The sequence below is a fragment of the Pristis pectinata genome, chromosome 8 (genome assembly GCF_009764475.1).
Source record: "Pristis pectinata isolate sPriPec2 chromosome 8, sPriPec2.1.pri, whole genome shotgun sequence".
In the NCBI taxonomy this organism is placed as follows: Eukaryota; Metazoa; Chordata; class Chondrichthyes; order Rhinopristiformes; family Pristidae; genus Pristis; species Pristis pectinata.
In genome coordinates, this window is record NC_067412.1 from 44,785,767 (window position 1) to 44,804,602 (window position 18,836).

An 18,836-nucleotide genomic window follows, 5' to 3' on the forward strand; every position below is an offset into this window, starting at 1 on the left:
AGCTGCCTCACCATTCCAGTGACCCAAGTTTAATCCTGATGCTTGGTGCTATGTGGAGTTTACATATTCTCCTTGTGACTGCAAAGGTTTCCCCCAACATCCCAAAGATGTGTGGGTTGGTAGGTTAATTGGCAACTGTAAATTGCCCCTTGTATGTAAATTAGTGGTAGAATCTATGGAGTTGGGCTAAAAATAGAATTGAAACTTGGGGAAAAATAAAATATTGGGGTAGGATTGGTGTAAGCAAGTGATTGATGGCATGGCTTTGGTAGGCTGAAGAACCTGGTTTCATGCTGTATTCCTTACTATATCGGCTGTAGATAATGTGAATGCCAGTGAATAATTGTGTTTTGTCATGGAGCAAAGGGCCTAACATCAAAGACCAATTTATACATTCCATTTATTCTCTCCTCAATACTATCAACCAGCTAGATTCTACCATGCTGGGACAATTTACAGTGCCAATTAACCTACCAATGTGCATGTCTTTGACATTTGGCAGGAAACCAGAGTACCCAGAGGAGGGAGACCATGCAAACTGCACACAGTACCAGAGATGAGGATTGCTGGGGCTGTGAGGCAGCACATCTACTGTCTTTACCACTTTATTAAAAAAATAAAAATAGCACATTTTAAAAATTCTTCAAAGTTTGTGAATATCAGAGTATTCACAGGTATTTAAAAGCTTTTGGCAGGCTTTTAATCCAGGGAAGCATTCCTGGGATGTCTGAATTTTCTAATCTTGGTAGTTCCATTGTAACATCATTGAATTATTGTGGCAACCTTGTTTCTGGAACATCAGTATTGAACACTAGCTGTTAGTAGTTAATCCTTGTTCTGTTCTTAGGCATTTATAAAAACAGGTGGAAATTGGTTGATTTAAAAAAAGCAAAGAATGCTTGAAACACTCGGGTTGGGCAGCATTTGACAAAACTGTTTCTTTTTCCACAGATGCTGCCTAACTTCCTGAGTGTTCCCAGTGTTTTCTGTTTTTGTTCTGGATTTCCAACATCTGCAGTTTTTTTTTGATTTTCATTCATTAGAAATTGGTTTCTGTATTAAATGCGCAAAAGAAAAATGCATATTATTACTAAATAGGTTGACTTGAAATGGTGTAAAGTTTAAAAGTTATTTTAAATGATTGAATTACTCAGTTGCGAAATTTGGTGTTCCCCTTGGAGATATTTGGAACCTTTTGGAGTATAGCTGGCTAGTTTGGGTAGGAATAGGTCCTAATATGTAGAAAGGCTGTTCTTTAGTGCACAGTCACTCAGTGAGGCAGACTATTCTGTGAGCAGGATGTGGCCTGTGGGCCATAAATTGTTCATTGCTGCTGCAGCATCATGTTTAAACTGCCTTGATTTGGAAGAAACTATTCAAAGATTCTGCTGTAACAAGAGGCTAAATTGCTATGAGCTGGAGGTTCCCTGTGGTCTGATGACTTCATTGGGTGTAGGTTCAATGTGCAGTGCTTCTAGACTTTATTTCCTATACCTTAGACCATGTCCTGTGTTATCATCAGAAGGAGATTGTAGAGCAGGATCCTTGGATTTAGGCTGAAAGTGCGCAGGCAATAGTTGCTTGTAGGGAGCAGTTATCACAGTGGGTTAACTGGGCTGAATTTCTTTTGATATCAGGATCTGGTGTCTTGGGCAATGCAAGTGACCTACCCAGTTTAAAGTTTTAACTTAGCATTTTGGTGCCTGCTGGACCATTTTCAAAGCTACCTTGATATGTTGCTGAAACATTTTTAAGTTCCTGAATTAGTGTCCAAGGATCTTCACTATTGGCCTGGATTAAATCCCATTATAGAGGAATATGAATAATTAAATCTGGAATAAAAACTTTGGTAACCATTAAACTAGCAGCCTGTGGTTTATTATTGTCCTTAAGGGAAGGAACTCTGTCTTGACAAGGTCAAGCAAATTTAATTGTTTTTGGGTGATATGGATGTTACTGGCAAGACAAATATTTGTTCTTCCCCAAATGCCCCTTGAACTTTTATTTTGGCATTAAACAGATGGTGGTGAGTCAAATACAATGACAACAGATTCCTTTGCCAGCAACTCCCTCATAATTTTATGGTTATCGTTCATGAAACAAACTTGTTATTCCAATTTATTTTAGTTAGCAACAGGAGTATTGAAATTGTTGTGCGACTTGAGCTCCTCTGGATCATTGGGCCATAACTCTGGATAACATCCAGTAACCAAGTCATTAAGCTATCAACACTGCCATTTCATGGAGGAACAATGATGTCATTGTTCCCTAATGGTTTGGTTAACTTTCAGTTCCTGAATACACTCTAGCTGTTACATTTGGGTTTTCTGCAGCAGATGTCCTTCCTCCTTCTCTGAAAGAGAAAGCTTGCTTTGTATGGAGCTTGTGCCTGCTGCCTTTGTGATCTCAGGATCTGGTACTTGGGACAATGCAGGTGGTCTACCCTGTTTAAACTTTTGACTTAGCATTTTGGTGCCTGGACCGCTATTTTAGAATCTATTCAAACATCTGTTTAAAAATTCCATGTATTAGTTTGAACAGACCAAAACTGAAATGCACTTAATCATTTTATCACAAATTGACTGCTATGACAATGCATGTAATCCTACACCCCAAAACAGATATTGTGCAGCTTGCTTCAATCTATGGGTGAAGTTGATACGATTGAGTAGACTTGGTTTCTGTCAAATCTTCCCCTCACTGCGTCAAGGAAGCTCATAATGGTAACATCCATAATGAAGGCAGGACCTGTATAAGGATCCTTTGCTGTAGCACGGACAATGAATTGTGTGAAAGCAGCTTAACTAAAACCCCTTTGCTGTAAAGAAGACCCCTCCCCTCCCCAATAATCTGTCACTTCATAGGAAGGCTGTCTTTGTTCTCCTAATTTAGTGTAGACATCATGCAGGCAGCAGCTAGTGGGTCACCATTCAGGTGTTTTCAGATCGATAAAGCTTTTTCAAATATTAGATCACAGAACAACTTGACAGTTTTTAAAGTTGCTATATATGTGGTTTCAAATTGAAGGCATTCATTCACAGGTTATTGCTAACATCGTACAGGGATGCTAGCCAGCATACAAGGAATTATTGTAATATTGCTTACGCATGTAATTGATGATAGAACATAGAAAACCTACAGCACAATTCAGGCCCACAAAGCTGTGCTGAACATGTCCCTACCTTAGAGGGCTATGGGTAAGCCGAGTAATTTCTATCTTTCTCAGCTCCATGTACCTATCCAAAAGTCTCTTAAAAGACCCTATCGTATCCGCCTCCATCACTGTTGCCGGCAGCCCATTCGATGCACTCACCACTCTGAGTAAAAAAAAAACTTACCCCTGACATCTCTATACCTACTCCCCAGCACCTCAAACCTATGTCCTCTTGTGGCAACCATTTCAGCCCTGGGGAAAAGCCTCTGACTATCTACCCGATCAATGCCTCTCATATACCTCTTATCAGGTCACCCCTCATCCTCCGTCGCTCCAAGGAGAAAAGGCCGAGTTCCCTCAACCTGCTTTCATAAGGCATGCTCTGCATTCCAGGCAGCATCCTTGTAAATCTTCTCTGCACCCTCTGTGGCTTCCACATCCTTCCTGTAGTGAGGCAACCAGAACTGAGCACAATACTCCAAGTGGGGTCTGACCAGGGACCTATATAGCTGCAACAATATCTCCCAGCTCCTAAATTCAATTCCACGATTGAAGAAGGACAATACACCATATGCCTTCTTAACCACAGAGTCAACCTGTGCAGCTGCTTTGAGCGTCCTATGGACGCGGACCTCAAGATCCCTCTGATCCTCCACACTGCCAAGAGTGCTACCGTTAATACTGTACCTATCATCATAGTTGACCTACCAAAATGAACCACCTCACACTTATTTGGGCTGAACTGCATCTGCCACTTCTCAGCCCTCCACACTATCTACAACACATCCAACCTTTGAGTCATCCGCAAACTTACTAACCCATCCCTCCACTTCCTCATCCAGGTCGTTTATAAAAATCACAGAGTAAGGGTCCCAGAACTGATTCCTGAGGTACACCACTGGTCACCAACCTCTGTGCAGGATACGACCCTTCAACAACCTCTTTGCCTTCTGTGGACCAGCCAGTTTTGGATCCACAGTGCAACATCCCCTTGGATCCCATGCCTCCTTACTTTCTTAATAAGCCTTGCATGGGGTACCTTATCAAATGCCTTGCTGAAATCGATCAGCTTTAGCATTTTCAGGCTGGTATTAATGGGAAGGAATGCCAAGGCAGATAAATCTGTTTGAGGTGAGAATTGAACAAGCGTTGAATATAGAAGAGCAAACCTGTCCAAGCAAGATGCCTACAATCACTGGTACAACTGTTAGCTGTTGTGTGTGTGTTAGTCTTGGAACATGACATACGTTAGAAAACAGAACTTGGATTTGGAGAAATTTCGGTCATTGATCTTTTACTTGACAATGCAGGTTGATCTTTGATAGTTGGCCAGTCTGAGGAATGTCAATGGATAAATTGTTTGTGAAGCACCAAGTGGACTTGAAATGTCTAACGTGGTTGAAGTGTCATGTCTTGTGCATGAGGAGATCTAGCAATCCAACACTCTGCTACTGTTCTGAATGAATTAAAATTCAGGAAAAGGGGATTCTAGATATCAACTGGTGCATTTGCATGGATGTGTCCAAGATTGCATTGTGAAAGTGACAGGATAAATCTAAAGCTGTACTCCTGAGAAGACCACCCAACAGTGCTTTCAAGAAAATTTAAATGTCTTCTTTAGTCTTAAAACCATCTTTTGCTCCAAAAATCTTGTAAAGCAGATATTTTTTAAGTGGAGAGTGTTGCAATTGCCTATCATGTATTTGCAGTCATGATTTTTCTGAAGCCATAAATTATGCAACTTAGTGTTGGAGCATCAGGTCTGTAAGCCCCTTATTCCAACAATATTTGTCATCCACATTTTTTGATAATTTCTAAATGACAAGCAGATTTACCCATTTCCTCAAACATGGGTCTGTCCAAATTCTATATCCTTAACGTGTTATCAATTTTTTCCGGCTTACCATTTTTCCTGTGACCTAATACTATTTGCTCTTATTCTCTGTGATACCTGGGGACAAGTTCTGTCTATTGTCTGAGATCAACTTGAGAAATCTGTTGTGTCTTCGTAATTGTAATCCCTGTAAATGTCTTCCTAGCGAATCTTTACAGTCTTTTATGTATACACTTCCTTTAAATGTGCCCCAAACCGTCCACAACACTCAACATGTATAAAAGAACTAAAACAATGACTAATGTCCTCTCCTTGTATATTTTCTCCATCCAAAGTGGGGAAAAATGGTTCCAACTTTCATTTTAAGGCCTAACTTTGAATATGCTTCAGAGATCAGCTCAAAATTATGCCTTTTAGCCCACAAAAATCTGTGCTATCAAACAGTCATTTCTACTCACTTTATTCTCTCAATTCCCCTAGCACTTGCACTTAGGTCAATTTACACCAGCCAATTAACCTCCCAACCAGTGCATCTTTGGAATATTGGACCACTCGGAAAATCGAGCGGTCATTGCCCTATTCCACTTAACACCTTAACTCTTTTAATGTAAGTGCCATTCTGTTATGAAGTGTTGCTTCATTTTTAATTCTGCATTAACCTGCATCTTCTGCCTATTTCTCTTTCCAGGTAAAATGTTATGTTTCAATCCTTCATGTATTAATTCCTGATTCACAGGATCATATTTGTTGCTGTTCACATGCAAAACAAATTCAATGGAAATAGCTTTTTTTTGTCATTTCAAATTTGCAAATGTAGCTGTCCCTTATCATTGAGGCATTTGTGTATGATGGAATGCAAATAATTCCATTGGAAGTCCATGTTTACTGCTGTTTCTGCACAAGAGGAAAATAGCTTCATTCCTACAACACTTTTTTTCCCCCCAGGAAGTTTAAGTACCTGGTTTTTGGCTGAATGTAGGATTATTTGAGACAATGGCCTTGTGGAATCAAAGAAATTGTCTGAAAGTACAGAAATAAGTGGTCAACCTAGGTTTTAAACACCTGAAGCTAAATAACTAGTTGATATTCTGATATTATAACTGTTTTGCTGGTTTTTGACTTTTAATTTTATCAGTGTGTTATGGGAAGGGGTCCTGAAGCTTTGAGTCGTGCCCCTCTGTGACAATGACGAAAATCTTTGTTCTGTAAGTGGAGAGGTACAGAGAAAAGAAAAAATCAAAATAAGTTTTAAAAATTGATAATAGTTCCAGTCCAGCTGCCAAAAAAAAAATCACCACTTTCTGGTGCTGTAATTGATAATATGCTGTTTTTTTCATTGCTGTTTTGTCAATTAATTTAGTCTTTAATGTTGTTTACACTAACTTTTAATTGAATTATAAGTTATTATATGGGTAACAAGGTATTTTTATGCAGCATTTTAATCTGTTGAGGAATGTTCCAGGATGAAGAAAAAAAATAATTTATTTATATATGTAGCTTCCATCCATGTACATGACCTGCAGCTTTTAAATTTGTTTTTGTCCATATCAGTAGAAATTGCCTATTTCAACTTGTACTATAATTGCACTTTGCTGCTAGTAGTGACAGTGAAACGCTTTACCTTCAGTTTCTCATCCTGTTTTGTGTTCCACCCAAATCTGCTTCCCAAATACAATTAATCTTTTATATGTAAAATAGAAAAAAACATTTATAAGATAAAGATTAGATTGTGTGACATAAATGGGAGTCAATAATTTCCCTGCAAATATATAACATTTGCTTGTGGCACTGTGTACAGGTCTCACCACCTGTATAGAGTGCCATAGGATTGACATGTTTAGAAATGTTATGTCAATTTCCAATGTTCCTTTTCCCCACTATAAATAGTTTTGTCCAGATTTGTCATCTTCCAGGTGATTATCCATGCTGCAGAAGTATTGCAGTGTTGCAAATAATTCTAAAGTTTCCTTGAGTTTTTCACTTATTAAACATGGAACAGTACAGCACTGGACAAGCCATATGGCCCATGATGTTGTGCCAACCTTGATCTTGTCAAAGTGATTTTTAAAAAAAACAAACATGTATATCATTAGCTCCTAACTTTCTAACCTTGGCCTGATGACAAGTGTGATTGATTCCAAAAGCACCTATCATCTGTTCCAGAGTTTAACTTTGTGTCTCTTGGTGCATGTCTTGGGGAAAATTATTGTACTGTATTTGTGAAGAGGGAAATGTAGTTAAGAATGTAGGTTATGCCTTTCATCAGAACTGATAAAATGAGAAATAAGTTTTTAAATTAAAAAGAGGGGAAGAATTGTGAACAGAACTAAGGTTGAGGGAATGTCATTCAGTCTCTCCTTGTCCATGTCCTATCACAAACTTTCTCTTAACCTCGTCAACCTTCTTTGCAATTTAAACCCTGTTTTATTTTTGACTTTTCATCAGTTCCAGCTAATAACCTGAAATATCAATTTTATTTCTCTCCTGTTGTTGCTTGACTTGAGTATGTCTAGCAGTTTCTGTCCTTATTTCATATTTCTAACATCAGCAGTTTTTTTCACTAGGCTCACTTTGTAGTGCTGCTGGTCATTGTCATGGTGCATCTGAAACACGTTATCCTTTGTAGACACTATTCTTGCACATCAGCTCTTAAGTCATGTGGGTTTGGGTCTAAAAATACCTGGTTTGCCAAGCCTGCTCATTGTGTTTTAGTTTCAGCCTAACTTTTATGATTGCTTGGCAAAAAAAAGCTAAAACCCTTGCATGTATAAAACTTTTTTTTACAATTAAACCTGTCATTTTATTACACTAAAACCAATTGCATCACTTGAGTTATAACTTTAGTAATACTTCATCACCATTTTAATTTTTGATCTTCATATTCCTTGCAACTGCATGGATTTTGTCATATCCTAAACAGTTTTAAAACTTTTGTTCAAGACGCATGCTTTTTCTCTTGTAATTGCAGGATTGATAATTAGGTTTGGTATAAAATTCTTACTTGCTGTGATATTTTTTTCTGCAAGCCACACTTTCTTCAAATCCTTTTCTCTGCTGAAGCAACTATGGATTCACTTGCTGCTTAAGAGTTAAGCTTTTGCTGTGATAAACACTTCTATTAAAGTGCACTGTTATATTAGTGATTTTCCTCTTTTTCGTGCTTGTCTCTCTCTCACTCGCGCGCAGACACACACACACACACACACGTGTGTGTATATGTGTGTGTGTATGTGTGTGTATATATATATATATATACACACACACACACACACACACACACACACACACACACATATATAAAAAAAAATTGCGCACTAGATGTAAGGTGAGTTTGTAACTGGAACATTAGTAGTGACCAGGTATCTATTTGGGTTAAAAATATGTGCCTTATCATGGTTTAAATGTGAATGTCTGTATTTAATTCTTCCATTAACAGATTGATGACTCTGGAACCTCTATCTCACTGGCCCAGCTTACAAAGGTAGAAAATGTTTTTATTTTGTTGTTGTTAGTGGTGATTTTTTTCCCCTGCAAATTCAGTTCATTATGATTTAATTGTATTAAACAGCTCTCTAATCTGTAATGTGACATATGGTACACAGTGAATTTACTTCAATGCCTTGTATTACTTTGCGTTATGTTACTTGTTCAAATGCATTTATTTTGTCACTAAAGGTATTGTAATTGTGTGTAAATGTTAATAATGGAGCATTAACATATTCTGAATATCCTGTAAAGAGTAAGTGAAATGGGGTGATGGAAAGGGAGTCCCTCGATAGCCTGACCTGGGTACCATAGTACTCACCTACTTTGGTCAGTTTTGAAAATACAAGTAAAGCCTTGCCTTAATGTTGTCTTTTTAATTTGAAATGTGGTGATTACTAAACTGGTTATCTCACCCTTGGCTTTGAACACTTCACCAGTAAAGAAGGTGGTAGAAGAATGAAAAAGCCCGAATCACTGGATACAGTGATTGGTATGAAGGTTCTCACCTTTCGCACCATCAAATCCGTGTACGGCTGTAAATAAAAAGACTGTTATCTCAGCAACACATCCAAGAATTGAAAGCTTCTGTGATGTTATCAAAAGTATAAATTCTTTGTGTAAACTTTACCTGATTTTTTTAAAGCAATGTCAATGCAGTCAAATAAGTCAATTTAATAAGTGTATGACAATCCCCAGTGTTGTACTGACCCAGCTTAGTTTTGACCATGTAAATGTAAACCACTAAATAAAATAAAATTTATTTTCTCTTAAGACCAGATGTTGGAGAGGATGTATATGGGTGGTCATTTGTTTGAACACAGACTGTAAACCAATGTGAAATTCGTTTGCTGACTCTTTATATAGTTGCTTCATAGGAAGAGACAAGTATTATCATGTTAGCACATGCTTGTGGCATAGGGTTAAAAAGGTGTGCATACCAATTACTGCTCAGTGTGCTTACATAATCTTTTTGTATTTAGCCTTCTGGTGTGTAGAAATATGTGGATAATCTGAATTTAAACCAAGTGTGCATTAAGCACATTCCCATTTGTAGAGCTGCAGAACCATATGCCCATTCACCAGTATCTGCAGTTGACCGTGACATTCATGTTTTATTAAGTAAAGTTGCTGTTTGGGTTCAAACAAATCTGTTTGTATAAGTAGTACAGTAAAACCTTGATAGGATCATTTACTGCATCATGGAACTAGAACTTAAAAACCTGGAAAGTGGGTGAGCAGTGAGGTTTTCTCATCTGTGGGGCTCTTGGCATGCAAGACTCAACATTGTGTTATTAAGTGTTCCAGTGGGAATTTCCTTTTCAAGCACTGAGATTTGTACACTGAAATCGTGAATGGTTTTGCAATACAATGCTTTTTTGCTAATAGCTTCTGAAATAAATTGAAATGTATGTGAATTCTTTCCAAAATGAAGCGGTTGCTCATGAACATTACATTTGTTCTCAGCATCGCAAATCACGTGGTCTATTATGACAGATAACAAAAGTTCAAAAGTGAGTAGTGTCCCTCCCTCTCAGTTGTTATGCCACGTGAATTTTCTCATCCAGGTTCGTAGGTTGCACTTGTACTTTCTGGAAGAGAATGAGGACTTCCTACTGAGTTAACATTGTCTCTGAAGCTCTGGGCCTGGCTTGGAAATCTGAGCAACTATCAAGAAGTCATTTCCTAGTTATGGCCCATGTTCTGCGAAATTCTGAGGATTTGTCATCAAAAAGTAATTTAGCTAACAAGAAAATCATCTGAAAAACTGCACAATGGTACATCAAGTGCAAAAATCCAAGAAGGAACCTATTTTCTATCCAGGCAAATCTCCAGATAAGATGAGTGCTTTTGGAAAATCGTGGAACATTCATGACAGTATTAGCGCTGGACTATGCTGAGACAGCATTTAGGGTCACAGAGATATAATTGGTATTTCTCAACTAAGCATAAAATCTATGAAGTCCTTTTTACAGAAGAATCAAATCTGCACCAGATTATGAAGGTAAGTGGTGCATCGATATCCTGGTTCCTTACTGAGAGGCATTAGTCTTCCAGCAATTGGGAAACCAGAACCTTGCTCACCTCACCACCAGCTCTGAACCCCAACCCCTCCCTTAGCTGAAGCATACATTCCAAATCTGGTAAGTATCACTAGATAATAAAAACAATCTATACTGCTGTGTTTAATAATTGCATATCTTATTAACACATTCACCATGTGAACAAACTACAATATTTGAATGTTGGCTGAAACTTCTGAAGATCATGTCTGTATTCCAAGTAGTTTGACTTCTCAATTTGTAATTGTTCCTGAAATCACTTTTCAGTCACAACTTGTAGAAGACCCTTGCCACATGAGCACAAACTTTAAAAAAAAATTAGCTGACATATTTTTCCCCTTATTGATATGACACCTGTATTCTGCAGCACCAATAACCAGCATTAAAATTGCTTTCTCTTCTCTGAAATTAGTAATGGTTTATAAAGTTAATCATATGTTGTGTTCATCATTCTTCATGTCAATGATTCCTGCAATTTACCCATTTTCCTTTTTGGTGATTCCCTCCTGATTTGATTTCTGTATTGTATTCTACCAAGTTTCAGCATGGCAGTGTTGAATATAATTATGGCTTGGTGTCATTGCTATAGTCCTAGCTTTTTTTTAATCCTTTATATATAAAGCAAATTCTGGAGATCACTGTGGGAGTACTGCTTTAGGAAGGAAAATCTCAGTGTGTTTAATTTGCATCCTTGAACCTGTCTGGAGTCACAAAAGGATGAATAAGTAATAAAACAGCAGCACCAAAAGCCCTGTGGGTCAAGTAACAAATTACAAGCCCACTTTCTGGTCACCTGGAATTCTCAGCTGAAATGGAAAATTTTGCCACGAAGTAAAAATCCTGAAGTTGGAGGGTACTCTGATAGAAAGAAGCCATTAATACAGTGTTTAGCAGTGACAATACTTCTGTTTGAAAAATAAAGTTTAACCATTGTGCTTATAGTTTGTTTTAGTAGAAAGTATGACTTCAGGGAGATAGGATGCAAGGGCTTGACTTGATTTGCAAAAACCCGTCGGAATTGTGTTGTACTATCCAGTTGAAGGGACTGCTTTCTAGAAAATGTAAAAAGAGTTGGATTTGCACCATTTATCTTTTTCAGGATATCCTCGAAGTCTTTGGCTACTGGAATATCTCTGCAGAGTAGTTGCAGTTTGTACAATAGGAAATGTGGTAGAAACTCCCCAGAAGCAATAACTTAAGTAATCTGCCTTGTATTAAGGAGTAACCTTCGTTAGAGTAGCAGTAGAAATTCTAGCTCTTTAATATTAGATCTTTCTCATCTATATGAGATACTCAGGTTATGTGTGAATATGTGGGTAATGATGGAAGGTTGTGTTGGCCAGTGACCTCCATAACCTTGTGTCATATGTTGTCATAAGAGCAGGAGAGACAGGATGATAACTTTTTCATGCACTGGTGTGGTGATCAATAACTCTTGACTTAAAATGGTGTAAAAGTGAGCTGCATTAAAGCTTTTAAAAGGGAAGTGGATTTGAGGGAAAAATTCATAGGGGAAAGAATGGAGCAATGGGTGAGGATTGGTTAGCCATTCTAGTGTTATTAGGTTGTCAGATTTCATAGTTGGAAGATGTGCTGAGTTATGGAAGTTCATTAGAGTTTTCAAACCATTTTCAGGATTGGGGTTTAGAGTCTGCTGTGGTTATGGTGATGGCTATAGGAATGGTAGAGGCAGGCAATGGTTATTTCTCTTTTGTGGGAGGGAGATTACAAGTTTCATTGTGGGAGCTGATCTTGATGATTGGGATATTAGGGTTCACCATATTTAAGGGAGTATATTGTACGAGTCACTATAAATAAAAACTAAATGGCCAGAATAGACGCAATTGGCTTAATGACCTGTTTCTATTGTTTCTCCAAAGTTTTGATCATTTGTAGTTTTTAAGGTGGACATTTTCAGAGGAAATATGCACATTCTGAATGTGTTGGAGGTTAAATCATCGTTTTAATAACTTTGCAGTCTTTGGTGTGAGCAGGATGGTCTAGGTTTTTGTGCTGCTTTAAAATTGCAATAAAATCCCACTGGAAAATAATTGAATAATCACTAATAACCAATGATAATGAGAGAACCTCATTTATTGCTCTCCTGTTACCCTGCTTTGTTTCTTTAGAAACACATGCAGCCCATTTAGATTTATCCAGGATTCACGGGCTTACCACATGGTCCCACATTCTCAGTCTATCTCTTTTCCCCCTTGTCCCTTCCAACACTGGGAATTGCAGTGTTTCCCTTGGGGGCGGCACCACAATTGAGGCTCTTTCTTGGGGAAAATTGAGTACTATAACATGTTGCCTCTGGTTTGTATAATCTGTCCCTCTACAATGTAGTTTGTTTGCATTTGATCTTTATAGCCTGCCATCGATCTGCATTGCAAGAAAAACACTAGTTTGAATATTCAAATTTACTCATCCAAAGAGTTTCGAGTAAATGGAGGCTCAGAAACTGGCACTTTGTAAAGAAGTAACTGTTAATTCCAATGAAATGTCAGCAGGATTGATCTTACCAAAGGTTTTACTGTACATGTGTATGTTTACTGTTTGTGTCTGAGATGGTGCCCAAGGTTGTGTGTGCAAGTTGTGTAGAATGGAACCCAAAGAGCCAGCTATGGGAGCATCAAAGGATTGTTTTATTATAGCTCTTGGGCTGTAGGCATATTACTGTTCTCATGAATGTCACATAAATGGTGGAAGAATACATCCCCTTCCCTTACCAAACAACAAGTCTGCAGTTGCTGTTTTTCATCAATTCCAATTTCTTAGTCAATTGTAACTTTTTGGAGCTATTTTTGATCCTGTTGCTCAGAGGCTGTGATCTTGATTCTGAAGTGAGGGTGACGTTAATGCAACTTCAACCATTGGCTGAAGTCTTGTCTCCTCTAACGTGTCAAAGTTCTTTGAACTATGGACCTCATTATTACTGGCCAAGAAGCCCCCAAATCATCCACTTAAATATAAACAAAAGTATTTGTTTTTATTGTTTTGCAAGATCTTTTTAATTAAAGTTTCATTTGGGGTTGATTGAAGAATCGCAAAGAGACACGAATCTCAAGAACTTCCATGAGATGGTGCTGATAATTTCATTGGGGTCCTGAAATTGATTTGTGTATGATGTTGTTAACCTTGGAAGTATTATAATTAGCTGCAGGTAACAGGCTTGAGGAACTCCCACCCTAACTCCCTACCTCTTCCACCATTTCTTGCTGTCGAGCCAACCTCATTTTCCTAGGATCATTGGCAAACTGGAACAAAGGTGGTATCTTTAGGTAGATTTGTTGATATTATAATAGCAATAAATACAGGGCTTCCTGCTGCTCTTTACAGGATGTGGACTTGAGTGTATAGAAAATTCTGGGTAACTACTTTTTTTTATAACACACACCTGTCAAACAGACGGCCAATCTGGCTGAAGCTAACGCCTCAGAGGAAGATAAAATTAAGGCAATGATGACTCAGTCTGGTCAAGAATATGATCCAGTCAAGTGAGTTGGAAAGATGCAAACTTAAAATTTGGTGGTAATTTTAATATTGTTTTATAATCCACCGATGACACTGTGTATTAACTGTTGGCTAAATTTCTTTTTCTAGCTACATGAAGAAACCTTTGGGTCCTCCACCTCCAACATATACTTGTTTTCGTTGTGGAAAACCTGGCCATTACATTAAAAACTGCCCAACAAATGGGGTGGGTAAAACAATTTCAATCTTTTAACGTTGTTGTAATAGTACTGTGTGAAAAGCAAAAAATAGATGCTGGACATCTGGGGAAGAGAAAAAAGAAATTGTGGAGATGCTCAGCAGGTCAAGGCAGCATCTATGGAGAAAGAATTTGTATTTTGATTGGTTTGCTGCGTATTCCTGGATTTTCTGTTTTTAAAACTGTGTGGCTTTTGAAGGATTGCTCCCTGCCTTCTCTGGCTTGCTCCAGCAATAGTCAAACCAACAAAATGGGTTGGTCCAGTGGGGAATGCTTCAGAAAATTATCTACACCTAGAGAAGAGCAACATTGCAGCAGGCTGTGATTGTATTGCTTTAGTGTTCTTTCAACAACATCCTCAGACTTGGAGTCCTAGTCACTTGTATTCAAATCTGACAGCATTGGGCAGTTCAATTGCCTGTTGTTTGCTGCTGGGATGAATGGATTTCCTTTTGACCTATTGTAAGAGTTGGAGTAATTAACAAGTAATACCCTTAATTTTGTTTGGACCTATAGTCGGAGTGAGCATCCAGTTTGCCATGCGAAGTAAACTCTGGGATTACAAAGCACAGTGCAGGAAATTGACCAGTTTTTGATGCATTCTTGTCTCCACAGTGGTTGCACAACTGGGTTTTTGTAACAAATGAGCTTCCAAATCGAGATTAAGGCTCTATGATGCATGTTCAAGTGGGGACTAAAGTCCCTACAACTACAGAAAATTACTAGTATTGCTGTCTGTGGGAAAGATCAATTGAAGTGATGATTTTTAAAATATATTTGTGAAAAAAATTTAGGACAAAAATTTTGAAGCTGTGCCAAGGATTAAGAAGAGCACGGGCATTCCCCGCAGCTTCATGGTGGAAGTTGATGATCCAAATATGAAGGGTGCAATGCTTACCAACACTGGGAAATATGCCATACCCACAATTGATGCGTAAGTACTGTAAAATTTATCTCCACTACTGAGCTGCTGATTTGTCTTAGTTAGTCGGTCTTGGTCTTGTGTATGTATTGGGCACTTTTAATTAATGTGATGCAAGGATTAAGTTGTTCAGGTCTATAAATCTTCACTTTAACATTTCCTATGCAATCTTATGTTGCTACTCTGCATAAAATATTTAAATGTAAGCTTGTGGGATTTCAGCAAGTGGTGAAGTAGGGGAAAGAGTTACTGTTCTTCAAATAAAGTTAAATAAGTGAAATCACTTATCAAACTGAATGTAGATTTGAACAGTAAAATTATAGAGAGCAATACAGCATGGATACAGGCCTAATTAGGACAGCTAGTCCTAATTTCCTGCGTTCTGCCCATATTCCTCTCAGCCCTGCCCCTCCATGTAACTGTCCAAGTGCTTCTTAAGTTATACTGTTGTACCTGTCTCAACCACTTCCTCTGGCAGCTCATTCCATGTACTGACCACCCTCTGCATAATAAAGTTGCCCTCAGGTCCCTTTTTAAATCTTCCCCCACCCCCCTCACCCTAATCCTATGCCCCCTAGTTTTGGACTCCCCTACCCTGGGGAAAAGGTTGTTACTGTCCACCTTATCTATGCCCCTCATAATTTTAAACATTTCTATAAGCTCGCCCCTCATTCTCCTACATTCTAAATAAGAGACCTAGCCTGGCCAACCTCTCCCAATAACTCAGGCCTTTGAGTCCTGGCAAAATCATCATAAATCTTTTCTGCATTTTAACCATGTCTTTCCTATAACAGGTTGAACAAAACTGTACACAGTACTCCAAGTGTGGCCTCACCAACAACTTAGAGTTGTGGAGGCTGGATGACTGGAGCTACTTAAAGAGATACATTTTTGAATGATCACGAAATTCAGGGTTATGGGGAACTGGCACAGAAGAGGAGATGGGGCCTGGGATAAGTCAGCTGTAATTTTGAATGGTGGGGCAAGCCTGAGGGACTGAGTGACCTGTTGCTGCTCTTCTATTCTTATGTTCTTAAGCAGATACTACTAAAATTTTAGTAGAGATGGTGTTAGGGATGAATAACTAAGTTCTAGAAAAACAGGTGTGCTTGAAGTGAACAAGTCACCTGGTCTGGAAGGGGCGCATCCATGTGAGTAGTGGGGCTGGAGTCTGAAGAAGGGTTTACCATGTACAAGATAACTAAGAACTAGCAAATGTAACAGTGCTCAAAAGGGGTGTAAGGATATGGCTAACAACTACAGGCTAGACATTGTAGCCTCTGTTATGGGAAAAACTTCTCGAAGCAATAATCTGGGGGAAAATTGCTGGTCACCTAGAGAAGTCAATTGATGCAATATTACAGATTTGATATTGGCAAATGACTGACCATAATTTGATTGTTTTTGAAGTAATGTGGTTTATGAAGACAATGCAATAGATGATGATCATGACTTTCACAAGGCTTGTATTAAAGTCCTGCACAAAAGGCCAACGAGCCAAACTGAGGTCACTGGAATAAAAAGGTCAGCAGCATGGATTTTTAAATCGGCTCCTTTTAGTCTAAAAGATTGTCAGTAGTCTTTTCCAGCGTCAGTGCTAGGACCACTCCTTTTGCTGTTGTGTGCAGTAAAAGTTCTCAGCAGTCACAAAGCCAGATTGAATAGGTGTTGGTTAATTAAATATGCCAGTTAATCAAGTGTTGTTCCAGTCAGTTACTGGAACATGCAAAATTCTAAAATGCTGGATAACTTAGCTTTTATTTTATTATTAAGAATGAAGGGTAAAATTACTTTCATCCAGCTGACAGTTACTCCCTCCTCTGTACTTTAAGACAGTTTGATTAATTTTTTTGTGGGCTACCTTAAGTGAAGAGAGTGAGCACTGGTTATCATTATGAATGGAGATCATTTCATCATTTAACTGCAGGGTCATTATCCAAAAGGTTAAAATTTTCACTGGTAATCTTGTTCTCATTTTCAGCATTGACTCCATTTTAGATGGTTGGGTATTTGTTGCCTTTGCTTGTCTCAGTAACCCAACTTTCATACATTGTGTATTCTAGAGAAGCATATGCACAAGGCAAGAAGGAAAAACCACCGTTCTTGCCAGAGGAGCCTTCATCATCATCTGAAGAGGAAGATCCAATTCCTGATGAATTGTTGTGCCTTATCTGCAAAGATCTCATGATGGATGCTGTTGTCATACCATGCTGTGGAAACAGTTACTGTGATGACTGTAAGTGATTTTAAATAATCAAAGTTCAGTGTCTTGGAGAGGAACATGGAGTTGAGGATCAAATTGTTATGGTCCATGCAGGAACAGGTGATAAAAGTAATGTGGGTAGAAGATCTCCAGAGATTAATAGGGTTCAGGCAAGAAACGGAGCCACAAACATTCATCTGAGTACTGTGACCACCTGAAAATTGTGATTGGATCAGATAGGTTAATGTTGAATGCTTGCTTTGCTGTGAGTGGTATGACAAGTCACTGGCAAGTGCTTTCCTGTTGGTTTGAGAATTGGGCCATGACCTGCCAAGGTTGAAAACTCGAGGCCTTGAACTAAAATGGGGTGAGGGAGGAAGAGGGATTTAGAATAATAAAGGGGAAGGTGTGGCGGCCCACATGCGGAACTCGAACTGCCATCGGGTGCCGTGGGCGCATGTGCGGAGGTGCGCCTTGAACTACTTCCCAGGGGTGGACCTTCTGGGAACGTTCTGACGTGGTCGGGGCCCGCGTGGTGGCGGGGGCTTGTGGGTAGAGTGTTTTTGGCATGCTTTGGTGTGGTTGAAGTAAAGTTTCTGGAGATCAGCTCTCTCTGCCTCCGCGTCATTCTTCCGTAGCGTGCCGCAATCAGCTACATATTGGTGACCCTGACGTTCCAGCGCCCAGGCATGAGTTCGAGCATCTCAGAGCGCGGTTACTCTGAAGCTCCCGACTTTCTGGGTCACTCAGCCCCACATTTGGTTCGAGCAGGTTGAGGCCCAGTTCGCCATCAGAGACATTACATCCGACACCACGAGGTACTACTACGTGGTCAGCGTGCTTGACCAGGGCACGGTAGGCCAGATCGTCGACTTCCTACGCCGGCCACCAACGGAGGATAGGTACCCTAGGATTAAGGTGCTCCTGATCCATACTTTCGGACTCTCCCGCCACGAGCGAGCCACGCGGCTCCTACACATGGATGGTCTGGGTGACCGCACGCCATCAGAGCTCATGAATGATATGCTGGCGCTCGTGGATGGCCATAAACCATGCCTTTTTGTTTGAGCAGTTGTTCCTCGAGCAACTGCCAGAGGACATTCGCCACCTCCTCACGAGTGAGGATTTCAGTGACCCAAGGGGGGTCGCGGCCAAAGCAGACGTCCTTTGGCAGAGCAAGCAATGTGGAGCAGCCTCCATCAACCTGGCCACGACCGCGCGGTTCAAAGCCCAAGGCCCCGCAATTGAAGCCGTTGAGACCCATGGGGAGAAGGACGAAGCTTCAGATCAGTGGTGTTTCTTTCACCAAAGATGGGGTTCAGGCACGTGCCGCTGCCATGTGCCTTCCCGGAAAATGCCGGGGCCAGCCATCGCTAGTGGCTACAATAGCTGGCCACCGAGACGGCCTCCTCTACCTCTGGGACCGAAACTCACGGCAGCGCTTCCTGGTAGACACCTGGGCCGA

General features: G+C 39.6%; 1 protein-coding gene across 3 annotated transcripts in view; it reads left to right on the forward strand.

Annotated features, from left to right (window-relative positions):
• Nucleotides 1-18,836, forward strand: part of rbbp6 (retinoblastoma binding protein 6) — a 68,843-nt gene that overhangs the window by 18,816 nt on the left and 31,191 nt on the right. For 2 of the 3 annotated variants that reach the window (XM_052020776.1, XM_052020777.1), the window contains 5 exons: nt 8,425-8,469; nt 13,943-14,031; nt 14,138-14,234; nt 15,041-15,180; nt 17,232-17,404. In XM_052020776.1, coding sequence (XP_051876736.1) covers nt 8,425-8,469; nt 13,943-14,031; nt 14,138-14,234; nt 15,041-15,180; nt 17,232-17,404 — 544 coding nt within the window. The remainder of the gene's footprint in view (nt 1-8,424; nt 8,470-13,942; nt 14,032-14,137; nt 14,235-15,040; nt 15,181-17,231; nt 17,405-18,836) is intronic. The other variant, XM_052020778.1, reaches the window with a different exon arrangement.